Here is a 20,827-nt window from a genome sequence, read left to right as displayed (position 1 = left end):
GGGGGGGGGGGGGGGGGGGGGGGGGGGGGGGGGCGGGGGGAAGGGGATAGCGAGTGATCGTTAATGAATACGGAGTTTCTTTGGGGGTGATGGAAATGTTCTGGAACTAGACAGAGGTAGTGCTTGCACAATATTATGAAGGCACTGAATTGTTCACTTTAAAATGGTTAATTTCGTGCTACGTGACTTTCACGTCAATCAAAAGAATCCAATGTTGTCAGTTGTGGGTGCCTCCATCCCACATTCATTCAACAAACATTTCGGGAGCTCCCACTTGTGTCAGCCTCTACTGTCCATGCCGGGGCGTCTCGCAGTGAGGAAAATGCATAAAGGTCTCCGTTGCCTTTGTGGAGTGGTATTCCAATCTTAGTGAAAAAATGGACACGTAACGGATAGACTGACAAATGAGAATATCTGTCTATCCTGGGCCGAGAGGGGCAGGCAGGGCATTCGAGGCTTCAGAAAGCTGCTGCAAAGCCACGGAGGCCAGGGAGAAAGTTTTTCATGAGCCGGGAGGCTGAGAGCAAACGTCAGCATGCTTTCCTGTAAAGGGTCAGAGAGTAAATATTTTAGGCTTCACAGGTCGGATGGCCTCTGCTGGGACGATTCCACTCTGCTGTTGTAATGTGAAAACAGCCACGACGACATGCAGAAACTAAGTTGAGTGTGTTCCAATAAAACTTTATTTACAAAAACAAGTGGGCGGGCCAAATTTTGCCTTTGGGCCATGGTTTGCCAACCCTGGTCCCAGAGCTTGCAGCAGCTGCCCCAGGACCCGTATTTTCCAGAGCCAAGAGCAGACACTGATTTCTCCTTGGAGGCCGTTGTTTTGAAACTGCACTCAGACCCGAGGAGTTATTTTTTAAGCCGCCTTGGGCTCAGCAGAGGCTCCCAGGTCTCTGCAGCTGAGTGAGTCAGGCCCTTGGAGACAGGACGCAGTCTCAGAGCCAGAGACAAGAGCCACTCAAAAGTCCTCCTTGGAGGGACACCACTCCCCTCTCCCCTCAGCCCTGTGAATGGAGGTCAGGGGCAAAGGCAACTACCAGTCCGGAAATGGGATCCTTCTGGGACACATTTCAGCAGCAGTCAATCCCAGACCGTCTGCTGTGCCACCTGTGGGCTGTGTGACCTTGGTCAACTCACGGCACCTCACCTGTAACGTGGATGCACTAGCTTACCCTTGATGAGGCTGTTGTCAGGAATTTCTCTGAAATAATTGGAAAGCTGAGCACCTTACGCTAAAGCAACAAAGCCAATCTCAACAGGCTGTGGGCTGTGTGATCCCATTCTCTAACACCGATAAAGTGACAAATTATAGAGACAGAAATGGATTAGCGGTTGCCAGGGGCTGGGGGTTGAGGGGAGGGGCGAGTGTGATTCTAGAAGGGGTAGTGGCGGAGACGGGGTGGCTCAGTCGGGTGAGAGTCCGACTCTTGATTTCGGCGTGGGTCACGATCTCACGGCTCATGAGTTCGAGCCCCGCGTCATCTCCTTGCCGACAGCTCAGAGCCTGGAGCCTGCTTTGGATGCTGTGTCTCCCTCTCTCTCTGTCCCTGTCTCTGTGTCTCTCAAAAATAAATAAACACTTAAAAACTAATAAATAAATCAGCTTAAACAAGTAACAATAAATCAAAGGGTAGTGGGAGGGACCTTTGCAGTGAGGAAACAGTCCTGCGTATTGACTGGGGCAGGTACTCAAAGCTACACAGGTGATATGATTTCTTAGGACAAAAGACATGTGCACACGTGCACACGCATAAATGCACGTCTGTAAAAGTGATGCTTTTTCTGGTTGTCAAAATGTCCACTTCTTGGTCGTCATATTGTACCTTAGTTTTGCAAGGTGTTAACTTTGGGGGAAACTGGGTAAAGGATCCAGGGAGCTACTTCCTGCCTTTTTTTTTTTTTTTTTTGCAACTTCCTGTGGCTCTCTACTTTCAAAATAAAAAAGATGGAAAGAGGAAAGCTGCGCAAGGTGCCTGGAAATATGCTGGGAAGACGCTGGTGCGAACATGCATTTGTGATTTCTGCTACTTTCAAGGAGTTTCTATTTATTCTTTCAAGCGGAGATTCCTTAAAAAATTTTTTTTAATGTTTATTTATTTTGAAGGGAGGGAGAGCACAAGTGGGGGGAAAGGAAGAGAGAGAGGGAGAGAGAGAATCCCAAGCAGGCTCTGAGCTGTGAGCACAGAGCCAGATGCAGGGCTCCATCTCACGAGCTACAAGATCATGACCTGAGCTGAAAACCGAGAGTTGGACGCTTAACCGACTGAGCCGCCCAGGCACCCACCCCTCAAGTGGAAATTCTTAAGGGGCTAGGTTTGACTGAATGAGATCATGGCTGGGGCGAGACCAGGGGACAAGATCCCCACCACAGCTCTGTAATGTACTACCTCTGACTAGTTCCATTTTACAGATGAGGAAACTGAGGCTGCGAACCTGCTAGAAGTCGATACAGCTGGGAAAGGACAAGGCTGAAATGCAAGTCCGGGCCCACCCCGAAGCAGAGACCCCAGATGCAGATTACAGTCCCAATGGCAGATATCTCTATGAAAGCAATTAGTGTATTTGTCTTTGAGTCATAGAGCAAGCGATAGCCACTCAGTAAGTGCTCAATAAACAGTAGCCATTAACATCATTATTCACATAAATGGTGTATTCAAAATTGATACGTCATTGTTAGTTTTAACTAAAGTATCAGGTTAGCATCACCTGTGATGTCAGGTGGGCATCAGGTACCCCTGATACGATGGGATAGGGGAATAGGTTTCCTTCCAGAAACCGATAGCCCCCGTCTAACCACGAGAAAACACCAGACAAGCCCAGATTGAGGGGCATTCTGCAAAAGATGTGACCAGCGCTCCTCACAATGGTCAAGGTCATCAAAAACAAGGAAAGGCTGAGAAACTGTCACAGTCCAGAGGAAACTGACATGTGACACGTGTCCCTGGATGGGATCCTGGGACAGAAAAACATTAATGGGAAAACTGAGGAAATCTACGTAGAGTCTGGAGACTAGCTAATCGTCATGTACCGATGTTAACTTCTTAGTTCCTGCAAATGTACTGTGGTCACATAAGATGTTAACTTATCTGTGTGAAGAACATGCAGAGACCCTGTACTATTTTTGTAGCTTCATAACACTGTAATTTTCCTGAAAATCTAAAATTACACCCATATTAAAAGTTTATTTTCAAGGGGCGCCTGCATGGCTCAGTTGGTTAAGTGTCCGACCCTTGATCTCAGCTCAGGTCACGATCTCGGCTCGTAGGTTTGAACCCTGCATGGGGGGCTCTGCACTGACAGCATGGAGGCTGCTTGGGGTTCTCTTTCCTCCTCTCTCCCTGCCCCTACCTGACTCTCTCTCTCTCTTTCGAAATAAATAAATAAACTTAAAAAAAAAGTTTATTTTTAAAAATGGACATGTCATTACTAGAATTAATATAATATATTGTCATCAATAGAGTTTAGTAAAATTAAAATACTGTTAACATAAATTACTATATTCAATATATGTAAACAAATCAATATATTTAATATGTTCATGATATAATTGCACATATTTAAATTTTTTTAATGTTTTATTTATTTTTGAGAGAGAGAGAGACAGAGCATGAGCAGGGGAGGGGCAGAGAGAGAGGGAGACACAGAATCGGAAGCAGGCTCCAGGCTCCGAGCCGTCAGCACAGAGCCCGACGCGGGGCTCGAACTCATGGACCGCGAGATCATGACCTGAGCCGAAGTCGGACGCTCAACTGACTGAGCCACCCGGGTGCCCCTAAATCCATATATTTAATATGTGGATAAAATGAGTTCATGTTTTTAATATTTTTAGTACGAGAAATTGACATGCTTAATAGTCGTGGTGCTGTAAATGGACACATCTGACTCGTGAATGATAATAAAACCTGTTTCTTGCTGACAGCAAACAGCGGGAAATGGCTTGCAAAAACGTTACATTTTTACAAAAACCTTCCTGGTAGCCAGTGCAGAGTATAGAAGAACCAGAGGTGGAGGCTAGAGGTGAGAAGTAAGGGGCCAACCGGGAGCGGAGTGATAGACTCGGGTCAAATCCCTATCCCCCACCTCAGGCAAAGGAGACCCCTTCCTGTGCCTCGGTTTCCAGCTCTGAGGCAGGTGTAGGGAGGCTGGAGGACCCAGTCTCCCCAGCAGGGGCTGGCTCTTGGGCTAAAATTAGGTGACCCACAGTTTCACATCTTCCAGGACTATCTGGGTTTAGCCCTGAAAGTCTCGGACAGACCAGGATAGCAAGTCATTTCAGAAGCCTTCCCCCAGGGCCAGGAGCCTCCTGGGAGAAGGAGCTGGAGGAGGAGAGGAAAGGAAGGTCCTAAGAGGCAGAGAATTAACCAGAACATGGCTGCACTCTTGGATCAGTCAAATAACCCCTTCCAGAACCAGGGATCCAGGAGTTAGGCTGGTTTGACATTTACAGAGGTACGGGCTGTGGTGTTGGGACAGTATGCAATGAGCGAGTTTGAACATGGGGCATCTCCTGTGGACCCTGAGGGGGCGTCCCAGTGGCCTCACCTGACCAGCAATAGCGATGCCACTGCTCCTGGGTGATGAGGCCCAGCCTCCGGGCCTCCTGGGCTCCAGAGCGTAGCACTGAGGTCAGCGTGGCCTCTTCGGGCCCACAGGCCTCCGAGGTGCCCAGGGCCTGCAGCAGGTAGGCGGGGGGCACGGCGTTCTCGTCCCTCCGGAAGTGTTGAGCTACCAACTCCAGGTCGCGTGGCTTGGAGGTCAGCTGGGCCCTCAGAGCCTCCCACTCCTTCTCCTCGATCAGCGTGGGGACTGGACAGGGGCCGTACTGGTCACCGAGAAGGGCCTGGCAGAGAGAGGGGCACGCGTTCAACCCTCGGCATGGGCACTTAGCTCGGTGGCCCTGGGTGAGACACACTGAGCCCCCCAAGATGGGCCTGGCTGTGGTGCCACGGCGATAAGTCCAGTAAGAGGTGCAGGCAGAGCCTTAGAGCACCTGCATGTGAGGGTACCTGAGACGTGGGACATCCAGCAGGTAAATTTTGAATCTGATCCCGTGTCAGCCATCATGGAATCTTTTGCCTGGAAAAACCCTCTGTGGGGGGTGCCCGGGTGGCTCAGTCGGTTAAGCACCCAACTCTTGATTTCGGCTCAGGTCATGATCTCACGGTTTGTGGGACCGAGCCCCGTGTCAGGCTCTGCACTGACAGCATGGAGGCTGCTTGCGATTCTCTCTCTCGCTCCCTCTCTCTCTGCCTCTCTCCCGCTCACACACTCTTTCTCTCTCTCTCAAAATGAATGAATAAACATAAAAAAAGAAAGAAAACCCTCTGTGGGAGCTAAACAATGGCCCCCAAAGATATCCAACCCTAATCCCTGGACCCCGTGAATGCACCTTGTATGGAAAAGGGCTGTGATGGTTAATTTCAGGTGTCAGTTTGACTGGGCTAAGGGATACCCAGATAGCTGGTCAAATACGATTTCTGAGTGTGTCCGGGGTGGTGTCTCTGGAGGAGACTGAATTGGTGAAACGGGCGAAACAGATGGCCGTCCCCAACACCTCATCCCGTCTACCAAGGGCCCAAATATGACCAAAAAAAAAAAAAAAAAAAAAAAAAGGGAGGAAAGGTTTCCCTCTCTCTGCCTGAGCTGAGACATCCTTCTTCCCCTGCCCGTAGACATTGGTTCTCATGCCTTTGGACTCAGATCAGGACTTGGAATCTTCAGCCCCCTGATTCTCAGGCCGAGGGCCGACAACTGAATTATGCCGCCTGCTTTTCTGGTTCGCCAGCTTGCAGATGGCAGATGGCGGGACTTCTTGGCCCTCCACGACAGTGTGAGCCAGTTCTGATAAATCTCCTCTTATGTGTGTCTCTCTATATCCTATCGGTTCCATTTGTCTGGAGGACGATGGCGAACACAAAGGGCTTTGTAGATGTGAGTAAGTTGAGGATTTTGAGCTGGGGCGATTTTCCTGGGTTACCGGGGCCCCAAGTGCGACTCCAGGAGTCCTTATAAGAGACAGGCAGAGGGAGAGAAAACTACAGCTTCTTATAGGTTGGCCCTGGCGTGCCCCAGAAATAGAGCCGTGACAAAAGCTAAGATCTCCGTCGGCCCTGCCCCAAATCTCATGCTATGATGTGGTCCTGGGGGCAGATGGGTCTCAAGCGTGCAGGGTGGATCCTGTCTTTATTTAGAATTAAGGATTGAGTTGCAGAGCAAGACACAAGGAAGAGTGCGCTGGGCAGAGCACCTTGTAACCAGAGGGAACAGCATGTGCAAAGGCCCTGTGGCAGGAAGTGTGGTAAAGAGCCCAGAGAAGGAAAGCTGGGGTTGGGGAGGTACTTGAAATACCAACAAAGAGGGGCAGTGGTAAAACATAAGGCCATCCCCGTGGGCAAGATTTTGTGGGGAGTGATGTGGCCCTAAGACTTTGGTCCGAATGCTGAGAACCCCAGGAGCCCCTCTTTCTGCCTCAACAGAAGGTGCAAACTGGAATGCTAGAGAATTAGGCTAGAGGAGGCCTAGGACCTCGAGCCTCGAGTCTTGAGTTTCCTCATCATAAAATGGAAGCAATCACCCCTCCCCTCTTCACTGAGTTGTACCAGAATATTCCAGGCATGTGCACCCAGGAAACCTGGATAAATGGAGTCTGTGACGGAGGGAGGTTGAACAGGAGCCCACTCTCCAAGGGACTTTCCCGCAGTGCCAGCCTTGGAGCAGTGAGAGAAGTTGGAGAAGCCGGCCAGCCACAAACCACCAATCCTAGGAAGGAGGCAGAGGGTGGAAAATTCTCCTGCCTGAGAGACCAGAGTCAGAACAGGAAGAGCTTGAAGGAAAAAGGCCAGGACCTACCAGGAGCAGCTCTCCGGAGCTGCTGTGCTGGAGCTGCTGGTGGCCCAGGAGAACTAAGCCTCTAAAGCAAGTACCACGGGGAGTTGACTCCTGCTATTCGTGCTGCCTAATGACTTATTTACTAGAGAGACACCTCTCCAAGGGCCCCTGGTGCAGCCCTGATCTCCACAGGAAGACCCCCATGCGAAGCCACTGAAGGAGAATGATGCCGTGACCCTTGGGTGACAGAGGGGAGATGCTTGGTTTGGGAGGAAAGCCAGAAGTGGGTAGAGGTCACCCCGGCGGCCCAAGGGTCCCTTCTGGAAGGACGAGCAAGGTCCCTAGGCCGGTTGGGCCTGGGGAAAGCTCAGGGATCATCATCCCGTCCCCCATGCCACCTGGAAGCTGCGTTGTGCTTTTACTGCCTGCACCTGGGGTTGCAAAATCGAATTCCTCCTGGAGTTCTTTTTGCCCCCATCGCCCATTTCTCTTTAGGGAAAAAAAAAAAGTTTTTCTTTTCTTTTTTTTTTTTTTGAGATGCCGCAAAATGATCAATCATCAGGCTCATTTGGAAAACGAAATTGGAAGATTGGTGGAGGGTGGGGAATGTATGAAGAGGGAAGGTAGAGGCCTCCAAACACTAGGATGCATTTTAAGCAACGATAATTAAAGCATCGGGACTCGAAGGGCACAGACTTCCGGTTATAAGGTAAACAAGCAGCAGGGATGCAATGAATAGCCTGAGGACCATACTTAACACTGCGGCATGTGTGTTTGGAAATTGCTAAGAGGGGCGCCCGGGTGGCTCAGTCGGTTAAGCGTCCGACTTCGGCTCAGGTCATGATCTCACAGCTCGTGAGTTCAAGCCCTGCATCGGGCTCTGCTGACAGCTCAGAGCCTGGAGCCTGCTTCAGATTCTGTCTCCCTCTCTCTCTGCCCCTTCCCCACGCTCATTCTCTCTGTCTCTCTCTCTCTCTCAAAAATAAACATTAAAAATTTTTTTTTAATTTAAAAAACTGAAAAAAAAGAAAGTTGCTAAGAGAGTAGATCCTACAAGTTCTCATCACAAGGATAAATAAAGCATTTTTTCTTTTTCTTTTTTCGTATCTATATAAGATGATGGATATTAATTAAACCTATTATGGTCATCATTTTACAATTTGTGTAAGTCAAGTCATTAATGCTGTACGTCTGAAACTTACACAATGCTGGATGGCAGAAAATATCTCAATAAAACAGGAGAAGAAAAAAAAAAGCAGAACCAACATACAAAGAAAGGTATAGAGCAAAAGATTGAAAATGCAAGCCGGACTGTCCACATGAAACTTAACACATAATAAAGAAATTTTCTCATATGTGTCAGCCAGGTCTTAGTTTCTTTTAGTGAGATCGAATCTCTAAGGCAACGCTAGAAACTCCGGCAATGTTGGAAGTATGCTCCTCTGTGTTGTCCAGTATGGTGGCCAGCCACCACATGTGGCTACTAAGCCACTGCAACATGGCCAGTGGGACTGAGGAACTGAAATTTTAATTCAACTCAATTTTAATTTCTTTTTTTTTTAATATTTATTTATTATTTAAAAAAAATTTTTTTTTAACGTTTATTTATTTTTGAGACAGAGAGAGACCGAGCATGAATGGGGGAGGGTCAGAGAGAGGGAAACACAGAATCTGAAACAGGCTCCAGGCTCCGAGCTATCAGCACAGAGCCCGACGTGGGGCTCGAACTCACCGACCGCGAGATCATGACCTGAGCCGAAGTCGGCCGCCCAACCGACTGAGCCACCCAGGCGCCCCTGAATATTTATTTTTGAGAGAGAGAGAGAGAGAGAGAGACAGAGAGACAGAGACAGAGTGCGAGTGGGGGAGGGGCAGAGAGAGTAGGAGACAGAGAATCCGAAGCAGGCTCCAGGCTCTGAGCTGTCAGCACAGAACCTGATGCGGGACTCGAACTCATGAACTGTGAGATCATGCTTGGGCCGAAGGCGGACGCCTAACCCACTGAGCCACCCAGGTGCCCCAATTTTAATTTCTTCACCTTAAAGTTTGCGGCAGATGGATCGTGGTTATTGCCCTAGACAGTGCCCTTCTAAAGCCAAGCAGCTCTCATACATTTCTCTTTATTTCCCTAGAAAACAGTTTTTATTTCATTGTATTTAATTATTTTTTTTAAGTAGGCTCACATGGAGCCCAACGTAAGGTTTGAACTCACAACCCTGAGATCAAGACCTGAGCTGAGATCAAGAGTCAGCTGCTTAACTGACTGAGCCACCCAGGCGCCCCCAGAAAACAGCTTTAATAATGGGGACCACCCTCTCCTACATTCTACTTTATCTCCAGGAGAGGTTCCAGAGGACTTTTCTTTTTATTTGGAATTGTTCAAAGCTTGTTTGTGACTAAGATGTCTTGGTCAAGACTTTTTCCCTCTTTACCTTTTAGGACAGAGGTCAACAAACTTTTTCTGTAAAGGGTCAGATAGTCAATCTTTTCAGCTCTGCAGACCAGGTGGCCTCTGTCACAAGTATTCAGCTCTCTGTTCGTAGCTGGAAAACGGCCCTGGATGCTATGCAAATGAAGGAGTGTGGCTGAGCACCAATAAAGTTTTATTTACAAAAGCAGGCAATGGGCCTGATTTGCCCCATGGGCTATAGTTGGCCGACCCCTGCTCTAGGATTTGAGAGCTCAAATGTCACATTTAATGTATCTGGAACGTGCTGGTGTGATAAATCAGGACCGTGGAATAACATTTGCCGATTGTAGCCTAAACCACTAATCGTGAGCTGGGGTTTATTTCAGTGACAGAGAGGGTGCTGTTGGGATGGGTAGAGAGAAAATTCCCTGGAACATGGAAAAATTGGCCCCACCTAGCATGGGAGGAAGTTTTCCCAGAAGCAGGCTCTAGATGGCGCCCCAGAGGCCATTCCCAACACCATGAGGCACAGAGGAGAAAAAAATTCCCGACATCCTGTGGGTTTCCATCCTCTGTATGGTTTTCCAGGATCCCCAGGTTCCACACGCAAAAAGTGCATGAGTTGGGAAAGCTGGGGGGAAGGTCCAGAGCAAATCCCAAGGTTCTTTTGGGCTCCAACCCTCTGCTCTCCAACTCACCTGCTGCTTCCACTTGGCTGCTAATGTCTGCATCCCAGCTAGCTCTGTGGAAGATGAGTACTGGGATCGATTAGCAATGTCTGCCATGGGCAGGCTATGGAAATTGGGTACTAGAGCAGAAGTACCATCTCTCCTCCACGGATGGGTTTGGCTAGTGAGCAGGGGCCACATACTGGTGCTGGAATGAGAAGTAAGCACCAACCCATCCCTCCCAAGAGACTCACAACAAAAGCCGGCCCTGTGGATGTTTTCCGACACCGGTCGAGTTCCTCTAAGCAGAGTTCTGTGGTCATGTGCTCAGTGGCCTCAGTGTTCCGAATACCCCACCTGAGATCGACAACCTGGAGATCACAAGCGTGGGTTTGTCAGGGAGGTGGCAGAGTGGGTGAGTTTTGTTTTTCAATTCCCTTTGACAAAGGCATAAAGTTTCTTTCAATAATTTTTGACAGTCTCACCCCAAAGGGGGATGTACGAATTGAAAGAACTTGAATGAAGCCCGTAACCCCAGTGTAACCAGGAGAAAGACATCAGACAGACCCAGATGGGGGGCATCCGGCAGGATGGCCGGCCAGTCATGAGGACATGTCCACACTTGTTCTCAGAACTTTCTTTGCAACGAAGGGTATTTAGTTTGGCCGACATAGGACTTGGCAGGATCTCCCTAGCAACCGCACGCTTGCGGTCCACTTTTGCCTGCTTGCCTGAGGGGAGCCGGGGGGAATGGTTCAATTCGGGTAGCAAAGCTGAGCCGGCAGAAGGCTGGGATAGGGAGGCAGGGGGGCGGGGAATGGGACTCAGAATGTCCCTTCGTCCCTAACTTCTTTTGGCCAGAGGGAAAGACGCAGAAATTCCTAACGAACTGGAACACGAGGATAAAAGGACACTAGTATTGAATGTGGCTGAATGCAGAGGGGAAAAAGGGTCAGCCACCAGGCTTGGGCAAGAGCCTTCGGTGCTGCGGGCCGCTGTCTCCCACCCCGGCATAGATGCTGTTTACAGCGTTTGTCGCATAGCACCTGCCTGGACATGAAAGGCCCTTCATCAGTTCTCAGCATGTATGTTTTCCTTTTTAGAGCCTCTGCCATTGAGCTGTGTCTCATGATCCATGGCAGGCAGAGTCCCAGCACCGTTTCTTTCTTAGTGACATATAAACCATGGTGTGTTTATATATAATCGAGAGGGCCTTTGATGTGACGGATCGCTGTCACAAATGGCAAGGAGTCAGTGTCAACTCCAAAGACGCTCTGTTGGTAACACGTGAGTAGCAACGTTCCCACCCCTGGATTGGTGCTAAGAGTCATAGGGGACTCTGTTTGGGGTCTGCGGTGACCGTGCCTGGCAGGCACACCATTATTGCTTCCGAAAAAGGCCCAGCCCACTCCCGTGTGCCCCCCAAACACCCCACGGTCCTCTTAGACTCCCCCTGAAGCTGTCCCAGCGCAGGGAGGGCCAGGAGGGCAGGGCAGACCGACAACAAAAGGCAGTAAAGGGACATGCCCAGGGAGCAGGGTCCCAGGGCACTGCCACACCCCCTGCTCTAACCACGGTGCCTGTGGCTACAATCCCTCCCCCTGCCCGTTTAGAGGACTTCCATTGCCACGGGGTGCATCACCAGCATGGAGCTCCCTGGAGCAAAAGGTCCTATGTGGCAGCCTGGGTGGCACAGCTCTGTTCCCTAATTTCAGGGCAGGGGAAACTGAGGCAGGGAGGGGGCAATTACCTCGAACATCAGACCGTGCCTTTGGCAGAAGTTCTGCACTTTGGGGTAGGCGGTGCTCTGTAGAGCTTCTCTCTCGGCGTCCATATCTGCAAGGAAGAGCGCAGAAGACATCGGTGGGAGGAACCCAGGACGCTTTCTTGCCCCACGGCTGTGCTTTCAGCCTCGTTTGCCCCCACCAAGGCTGGGGCCCCACGGGGCAAATTAAAAGATACAAAAATGCGCGAGGCAGGGGCGCCTGGGTGGCTCAGTCGGTTACGCGGCCGACTCTTGGTTCTGGCTCAGGTCATGATCTCGTAGTTCGTGAGTTCAAGCCCTGCGTCGGGCTCTGGGTGCTGACAGTGCGGAGCCTGTCTCCCTCTCTGGGAGGGATTCTCTGTCTCCCAATCTCTCTCTGCCCCTCCTCGGTTCACACTCTCTCTCCCTCTCTGTCTCTCTCTCTGAAAATAAATAAAGAAACATTAAAAAATAATAATAATAGACATGAGGCAAACCAAAGAGGGGCTTTCCTGGTCTTAGTGCTAAAAAACCCACATCCCAGGAAACCCCTCCGTCTCCGCTAACCAGAATGATTGGTCCCCCTAGCCTGGGGTCGCCAGATAAAATACAGGATGCCCAGCTGAATTTGCACTTCAGTAAACAGTGAAAAACTTAATAGCTCAAGTATATCCTGTTCCTTGCACTGTTTGGGTACAGGTACACATGTGATAAACTCAGTCGAATCTGCATTTCAGATACACAGCGAATAATCTGTTAGCCTAAGTCTGTCCCATGTCACGCACTATTTGGGAAATACCTACACTGGAGGATTATTCACGGTGTATCCGAAATGCACATTTCACTGGTGTCCTGGTTTTTTGCTTTTGCTAGACTCCGGCAGCCCTACTGAGGGTAAAACCTGGACCGTGAGACCTTTCGGTGCCCCTGACTTCACTGTGCAGTCTGATGCCAAGGGGCAGGCCATCCTCAGTTTCCTGCTCAGTAAAACGGGGGTGATGCTTCTACCTTGCAAGGCTGCGAGCTGCCCAAAGTCAAGCGCCTCTGCTCATCTTGGTCATGGCTGGTTTCTTAGCACTCGACCCAAGTGCTTAGTAGGCATTGGTCAAGCTATTGAATCTTACAACTAAAAGCACCTTGTGCGAGACAGATGTTGAAGAAACATTGGTCCTCTCCACCTGGTCAGGGGGAGGTCATTGGAGTGTTCAGGGAAGGGCTCCCAAAGCCACTGGCATGAAGAGGTTGCCCAATCCCTGGGTGCCAGCCTTGGATCTGCCTCCTACCCCATGCCCTTCCCGTGCCTGTCTAATCCTTTCCATGGGTCATTTACATCTGCCCACGGAGGATTTATTAGGAAGTTGCTTTCTGCTTAGAACCTTGCTAAGCATCCGGGGCACAGTGACAAGCAAGACATACATGGATGATGCAGTCCTACTGGCTTGAGGGGTGCGGGGGGCGACTGCTAAAATCTCCAAGAATCTTTGTAAACCAGTCGTTAACGTGGCCATCATGAAAAATCCAATGATCTAAACTTACGATGGAAAGAGCAGAGACGGCAAATCCTCAGAACTCATCCCTTCCTAATTTTTAAGTTTATTTTTATTTATTTTGAGGGAGAAATAGAGAGCAAGCGGGGGAGGGGGCAGAGAGAGAGAGAGAGAGAATCCCAAGCAGGCTCTGCACCCGCTCAGCACAGAGCCCGACGCGGGGCTGGAACGCACCAGCCGTGAGGTCATGACCTGAGCTGAAATCAGGGGTCAGGCGCTTAACGAACTTCCTAATTATTTTTTGGCATTTGCCTGTGAGCTCTGTTCTTGCATTTGGTCCTGGCTATTGATTTTGTATCGGGGAAATCTTAGAGAAAGGCGAATGACCGCCACATCTCTGCCTGACTCCGCGTTCAGAGAAGTCACGGCGGCGGCTGGAAATTGACCCTGGCGGGAGGAGTCACACAATGGAAACTGGCGGACAGCACAAATCGGTGGTGCTTTTCGTTTCATGTTGTCTTGTTTAGATTTGGGGGGGGGCACGGGCTATTAAATATTTGCCAACACACTACTTTACGTAGTCTTTGCCCCCACAGAGCTCACGGCTCTGCTTAGAGAAGCCACCCGTTAAATAAGCACGGAAATGACTCCGGTTTATGGGGCCTGGGGCTTCAAGGGTTCCAAGACCCGTTGGAGCCCAGCGTGACTACAGCATGCGGGTGTGGGGAAGGGCCATATAAGATCAAGACGGGAGGTGAGGAGAGTCGGGTCATGCAAGTCTTGGGGGAGGTGGCAAGGCTCTTACACTTTCAATTTTTTTTCTAATTTTTTTAATGCTTGTTTATTTTCGAGAGAGAGAGAGACACAGAGTGCACACGGGGGAGGGGCAGAGAGCGAGGGAGACCCAGACTCCAAAGCAGGCTCCAGGCTCTGAGCTGTCCACGCAGAGCCCGACGCGGGGCTCGAACCCTCGAACCGCGAGATCGTGACCGGAGCCGAAGTCGGACGCTTAGCCGACTGAGCCACCCAGGCGCCCCTCTTACGCTTTTGAAGCCTGGCGCATAGCGCGTCATACCTTCATCATAAATGTTAGTTGCAATAAGATTTGCCACTCGGAGCAAGCCTGTCAAGTCAGGGTCTCAGCCTGGATTATCGGGGAGGAAACAGAGGGTCTAGGAGGCTCCTTCTCATTGGTTCCCACGTGGGCCGCCGGCCAGGCTGCATTCTTATCCAGGTCTCCTAGAGGAGCCCTCGAGCCAGGCCCTGGCCACCTCGCCCCTCCCCAAGAGTACCTGCTTGCCTCTAGCCCCCCAGCCTTTCCCGGCCCCTTACCTGAGATCGCGGTGCTGATGAAGACGGCCACACTTCTGGACCGAGGCGCCGGGAGGGGGCCTGCCAGACCCTGGAGAAGCCGCCGGCGGGTGCCCGGGCTGAGGGGACCCACGCTCATGCTGCCTGTCTGCCTGGATGACCCTTCCCCAGGGAAGGGCCTGGGATTCAGAGACCTCAAGCCGGAGGCCAGGTGGCCTTCTTGGGAGGACAGCCGGGCAGGGCCATCTGGAGTGGGGTATCGGTCTCACCCCCTCAGCGCCCCGCAGCACCCCCCCGTCCCCTCCGGCCCCCCTGGGGAGCTGAAGCCGCCTCTGCTCAGTCTGCAAGCACTAATGGGGAGACGCCGGCCCCTGGATGTGGTTGGCTGCTCCAGGCACTGGAATCTTTTGCCCCTCAACCAGCTGGTTCCTCACCCCAAGAGCTCAGCAGTCACCACAGCAACTATGGTTTCCTGGAGCCCAGCATGGGGACCTGGGGACCAGCCAGCCTCTGGAACACCTAGGTCCCCTGGGCCTCCGTGAAAGTTGAGCCTGGGCCCAGGTGTGCAGAGGGAAACTGTCAGGGGCTGGGAGCCCTGCCGGTCCTGGCTGGTCAGGCCAGAAGGTCACACACTGAGTGGAACCTCCACCTCATCCTGTGCTCACTGTCCCCTCCAAAGAGGTCCGGGCGCTGGGTGTACCGCTTAAACAAGCAGTTCCCAACTGGGGAATATTCTGCTTCTCAGGAGACACTTGCAATGCCTGGAGACATTTTGGTTGTCACGGCCGGGGGGAGGCGGGGGCTGCTGGTGCCCAGTGGGTAGAGATGAGGGACGTCGCTCAGCACCCTAGATAGAAGGCACACGACAGCCCCCGCCAGAGAAAAGGATCCGTTCCCCCAACGTCAGCAGGGCCGAGAACCTGAGAAATCACCTTTAAATCCTCTCTAGCCAGATCTCCTCGCCTGCCTGCGGGAGGCGTGGAGACAGCTCTCGAAGATAAGAAGGGAGATTAGCACGTCTCCAGGGGCGGCTCAGGACCGGCCCATATCAAACTGAGATGTGCTCTTTGAAATAATAAAAAAAAAAAACAAAAAACCCACCGCTTGTGACAACATGTGAATAGACCTTGAGGGCGTTGTGCTAAGTGAAATAAGCCAGACAGAGAAAGACAAGTGCCGTAAGATCTCACTTCTATGTGGAATCTAAAAAAAGCCAAACTCCCAGAAACAGAGAGACGGTTACGAGGGAAAGGGGGTGGGGGGAATGGGGTGCTGTCAGTCAAAAGATTACAAACTTCCAGTTAGAAGATGAAGAAGACCGACCTAGGGAATCTAATGCACAGCACGGTGATTACAGTTAATAACACTGTATTATATACTTGAAAGTTGCCAACAGCATGGGTCTTGAAGGCGCTCACCACTAAAAAGAAACAGTAATTATGTGCATGCTGGAGGTGTTACCTAACGTTACTGCGGTAACCATCGTGCAAGATACAAGTGCATCAAAATCAACACTCAGTCACCTTAAACTTACACGGTGTTATATACGCTGATTATCTGTCAATAAAGCTGGGGGGAAAGATTAACCAAAAACATGGCCTCTAGGACCAGGGAAAGACCTTCTCATTATTGAAAACGCCCTGGTGATCTGAGTCCTGCCCACCCACCTCTCGATATTAACAGACCACAGGCAGAAGGAACGTATACCTGGGAGTCCATGGGTCTGGTGGGAATGCTCGTCCGTCCATCGCTGTCCTGGAGAAGTTAAGTAAGTGGCCTCTTTCCTGGGACACTGGCCGCACCATCCGTGAAGTGGGAGTGACAGCTACTCGAAGGTGAGCTGGGGTGAGGAGAGAGAGGCAGTCCACTCGGGATAGCACACAAGGAAGCGTGATGCGCCTGAAAAGCAAAACGAATGCCCAACGTACCCGTGATGCACCCAACGCGAGCAAGGCATTTGGGTGCTTGAACATCCAGTCCCCGCTCTACATACGGGCGTTTCAGAAATTCTGGTATCGGTTCAACCAAACAGCCGGAGCTTTTGCAGTATCTTTTCCTCTCTGCCTCAACTTCCCTTCTCTGCCTTGTCCACTTAGGAGAAGAGTCTGCCTTTCAGGGGTCCCCGAGACCACCCTCAGATGTGAGGGTTTGCTAGAAGCACTCACAGAATTCGGAAAAGCTGTTCTCATGGTTATGGGGCAGCACAATGAAAGGACACGGATCAAGGTCAGCCAAGGAAAGAGGCGTGCAGGGCAGCATCCAAGGGACACCAGGCCCGGGCCTCCAGTGTCCGCCCCCAGCAGGGCTGTGAGAGTGGCGCCTAACTCTCATGGCGACGACGTGTGACAGCAGGCTCGGAGGGTTGCCGGCCTGGGAAGTTCAGCTGAGCCTAGGTGCCCAGGTTTTTACTGGGCATCGGTTACACAGACATGGCTGACCTCCAGAGCCCCTCCAGAGCTGGCACCACGTGACCCAAGGCCCCCCACCAGAAATCGCATCATTAGCACAGACTCTCTGGTATATTCCAAGGCCCCAGATGAACAAACACACCCCCATCAGGCAAGACATTCCAAGGGCCTAGAGGCCACTTCTTAGGAGCCGGTCAAGGGCCAAACCTTTCATGTCCAGAATGTGGACAACCCAGGTCTGTTGAATTAACTTTTCCTGCACAGACCTGAAAAATGTTATAACATAATTGACTGTCACCATTTCACAAATGAGGAAAACTGAGGAGCAGAGCAACAACTTTTTCACTAGCCTGGAAGGGTCCGGTCGGGGAGTGAGTGTTGGTCTGGTCCCTTCTCCTCCAGGGACCCTCAGACCCAGCCTGGCCATCCAGCCACCTTCCTATGACCCACCCAAGCCCTCTGATTTAGTTGCACTCTGCTGACCTCACCCAGGCCCCAGCTCTGGACCCCAGGGTCCATCTAGGTTTGTCCCTATCACCTCCTCACCAATCCCCTGACCTTGAATTTGCCTCCCCCAAATCTCTGTTCCTTCCTCCATTTATCTCGGTCTCCAATAGGCCCCTTGGACTCTACCCCACCCCAGCATATGGCCTTGTGCCCTTACTTACCACCTCCTCACATCTACAGGAGTATTGGAAGGTTTTGACCTTGACCCTCACACTAGGCTTTCTTTCTATTCCTGGAGCCCAGACTTTTGCAACGTCAGCCCTACTGGCATCTGGCGCCAGATCATTCTTTGCAGTGGGGGCCATCCTGTGCATTGTAGGATGTTGAGAACATCCTGGCCTCTACTCAGTGGGTACCAGCAGCAGCCCCCCTCCCCCGCCAAAGCTGTCACAATCAAAAATATCTCCAGACATTGCCAATGTCTACTTGGGGGCAGAATCATGCTTAGTTGAGAACCCCTGGTCTAAGACAACCAGCTTTACTGCAGCCTCAGGGCCTTTGCACATGCTGCGCCTGAACTCCCCAATCTGAATCCTTTCTTGCCACCCACACCTCAGCTTACATGACACATCCTAAGAGGCTCTCCCTGACCATCACATTGCTCAGTGACCTCCCTCCCTAAGTCACTCCCAATGCCAACACCCTATTTTTTAAAATGTTTATTTATTTATTTTGAGAGGGAGACAAAGAGAGAGCACATAAGCAGGGGAGAGGCAGAGAGAGAGGGAGTGAGAATCCCAAGCAGGCTCTGTGCTGACAGCGCAGAGCCCGATGTGGGGCTCGAACTCACCAACCGTTGAGTGAGCCACCGACTGAGCCACCCAGGCGCCCCTGCCACTGCCCTATTTTAATTCTCTGCATGGTACTCACCACCAGCTGATAGGTTTCTTCTTGCTTGTTTACTGCTTGTCTCTCCATAAGAACATGCGTTCCATTAGTGCAAAGACTTGTCTGCCAAGGTCAGAATGCTTGGCACACGGCAGGTGCTCACTAAATAACTGTCACATCAACGGGCTCATCCACAACTGTCCATCTTCCTTGACTTCTATTAGTCACTGCAGGCAATCGAGCAAGCCTGGATTCCCCCAGGAGGGACACCTTGTGGTGCCTACCTTCTGGTTTTCCTCGGGAGCTCTGGCCTCCCTCTCACTCTTGCTGGTGGTGGCAGGGCCGATTTAAAATCCTCTGAGGAAGTAGGTTGGAGAAGAGAGTTTTCTGGGCACAGCACTGCCCGGAAGACAAGCCCCCGGCAATCCTAGTAACTTTTGTCTTAGGTACTTCCCAGGTCTCTCCCTGCCAATTCACCCAGCAACTGGGATAATGAAAGAAATTGTGTGGCTCTCGGGCCCTGGCTTAGCTGGGCACTCAGCCAGCCTTGATGGTTAACCGTTGTGTGCCGGGCTAATACACTCATCATAGCAGAGGCCATTTGTTAAGGGTCCATGAGGTGCCAGCTGGTTGGCATCTTGCGTGGGCAGTGTGCCCGAGAAGCAGATATTATCATCCTGTCCCACTGATGGAAAAAAAAAAAAAAAAAACGAGGCCCAGATAGGTGAAGCCCTGTGCATGGGCCGCTTGGCCTCTCTGGGCTTAAGTTTTCTTAACAATCTCCAGGGTTGGTAAAACAATGAAATTGGCTTACACAGTGAGCCTAGCACCATGCCTGGGGCATGCACAGGGCCCATGAAATGTTAGCCGGGATTAATTACTATTATTTCCAGTCTCACCCAACAAGTGGTGGAGTCAGAAACCAAAGTGCCCAATGTCAATGTCCCAGCAAGTGTTCATGAAATCCAAGTCTCTGGAGCAGGGTTTCTCAATCTCAGCCCTGCTAATATTGGGGGCCAGAGCACCTGTTGTGGTGGGGGGTGTGCATGTCGGAGGAGGCCATCAGGAACACGTGACTGCAGGTTTGACCCACCAGCTGGACCTGGGCAAGTGGAGGCTCCCCCTCCCCTGTCCTTGGAGCGTTCACTCCGCTGGCCTTCCCCACACGAGATGCTCCCCAAGGACACAGCCTTGAGATAGTGATGTGGTGTTAGGACCATCTGAACTGTGCACAAACCTGAACCCAGTTAAGGCCGCTCTATAAATGTTAAGATTCTGGCTGGCAGGTGTGACGATCAACTCATCTGTGGCCACTGAAGACAAGCCTTGCAGGCTCCCTTGCTTATCAAACCTGCCGCCCACCCATCAGAAGTGGCCGGCTTTTCTCTGGTCTCTCCCTGCCCTCCAAGTATCGGGGCTGATTTCGGATTTCACACAGGAAGCTCACAGGGGTGCTGAGCCGCATCCCTGGCCTCCACCAACTAGACGCAAATGGCACCAACCTCTCCCGATCATGACAACCGAAAATGTCTCCTGACATTGCCAAGTGTCCCCTGGGGACCAGAATCCCCGCCTCCACCCTCTGGTTGAGAACCACTGCTCTGTCATGTTACTATATTCATGGTACCATCATTGTGTTATTATACTTTGAGGACCTCTTAGCTTCAGGTGATAATATAACATACTGTCTCCAGTTCTCCCCAGGGAACCGGGAGCTTCATTTCGCTACCCTGGTTTACCAAGGATGAAAACAGGCTTCAGAGAAGCTCAACAATTTGCCCAAGGTCCCTTGGCAAGGGAGTGACAGGTCCGAGCCTCAAACCTCAACATTTGTCAGCTACATTGGAATCTGTAGGTTTTAAAGAATTCTTGGCAACATTTTTTTTACGTTATTTTTTAATGTGTATTTATTTTTGAGAGAGAGAAGAAGGGGAAGGGACAGAGAGAGAGGGAGTCACAGAATCCAAAGCAGGGTGTCAGCACAGAGCCCAATGCGGGGCTCGAACTCACGATCCAGACCATGGGATCATGACCTGAGCCGAAGTCGGAAGCTTAACCGACTGAGCCACCCAGGTGCCCCAGTTTTATTTTTTTTCAATATTTATTTTTGACAGAGAGAGAGAGAGAGAGACAGACAGACAGAGCACGAATGGGGGAGGAGCAGAGAGAAAGGGGGACACAGAATCCAAAACAGGGTCCAGGCTCCGAGCTGTCGGCACAGAGCCCGACACGGGGCTTGAACTCATGAACTCGGAGATCATGACCTGAGCCGGAATCAAGAGTCAGCTGCTTAACCAACTGAGCCACCCAGACGCCCCTTGGCAACATTTTTAAAGTGAAGTAATGGTATCATGGTATAAGGTGTTTTTAAAAAAAGAATGTCTTTATCTTTTAGAGATGCGCAATAAAATATTTTATAGAATAGTAAGATTTCTAGAATGACTGGGATTAACTTTGAAATAATAATCCCAGATGAAAAGGTGGACGGGGTGGGGTTGGCCAGGGGGTGATAGGAGTTGGATCTGGGGCTCTCGGTTCATGATACCATTCTGTCTAGTTTGGGGTTTGAAATTCTGTGCAGTAAAAGTGTAACATATCCTTCCATACCTGTTCTTAGGGAAAAGTTATAA

General features: G+C 50.9%; 1 protein-coding gene across 1 annotated transcript; it reads right to left on the bottom strand.

Moving 5' to 3' along the window:
- Positions 1-4,447: 4,447 nt before the first annotated feature.
- Positions 4,448-14,593, bottom strand: LOC125928748 (NACHT domain- and WD repeat-containing protein 1-like). The gene is made up of 3 exons (XM_049639420.1): positions 14,476-14,593; positions 11,663-11,748; positions 4,448-4,903 (listed from the first exon to the last, which is right to left on the bottom strand). The coding sequence occupies exons 1-3, from the start codon at positions 14,591-14,593 to the stop codon at positions 4,448-4,450; spliced, it is 660 nt and encodes a 219-aa protein (XP_049495377.1).
- Between the last annotated feature and the right edge of the window lie 6,234 nt (positions 14,594-20,827).

The sequence above is a fragment of the Panthera uncia genome, chromosome A2, assembly GCF_023721935.1.
Source record: "Panthera uncia isolate 11264 chromosome A2, Puncia_PCG_1.0, whole genome shotgun sequence".
NCBI lineage: Eukaryota > Metazoa > Chordata > Mammalia > Carnivora > Felidae > Panthera > Panthera uncia.
This window is presented reverse-complemented; position numbering and strand designations above follow the sequence as displayed.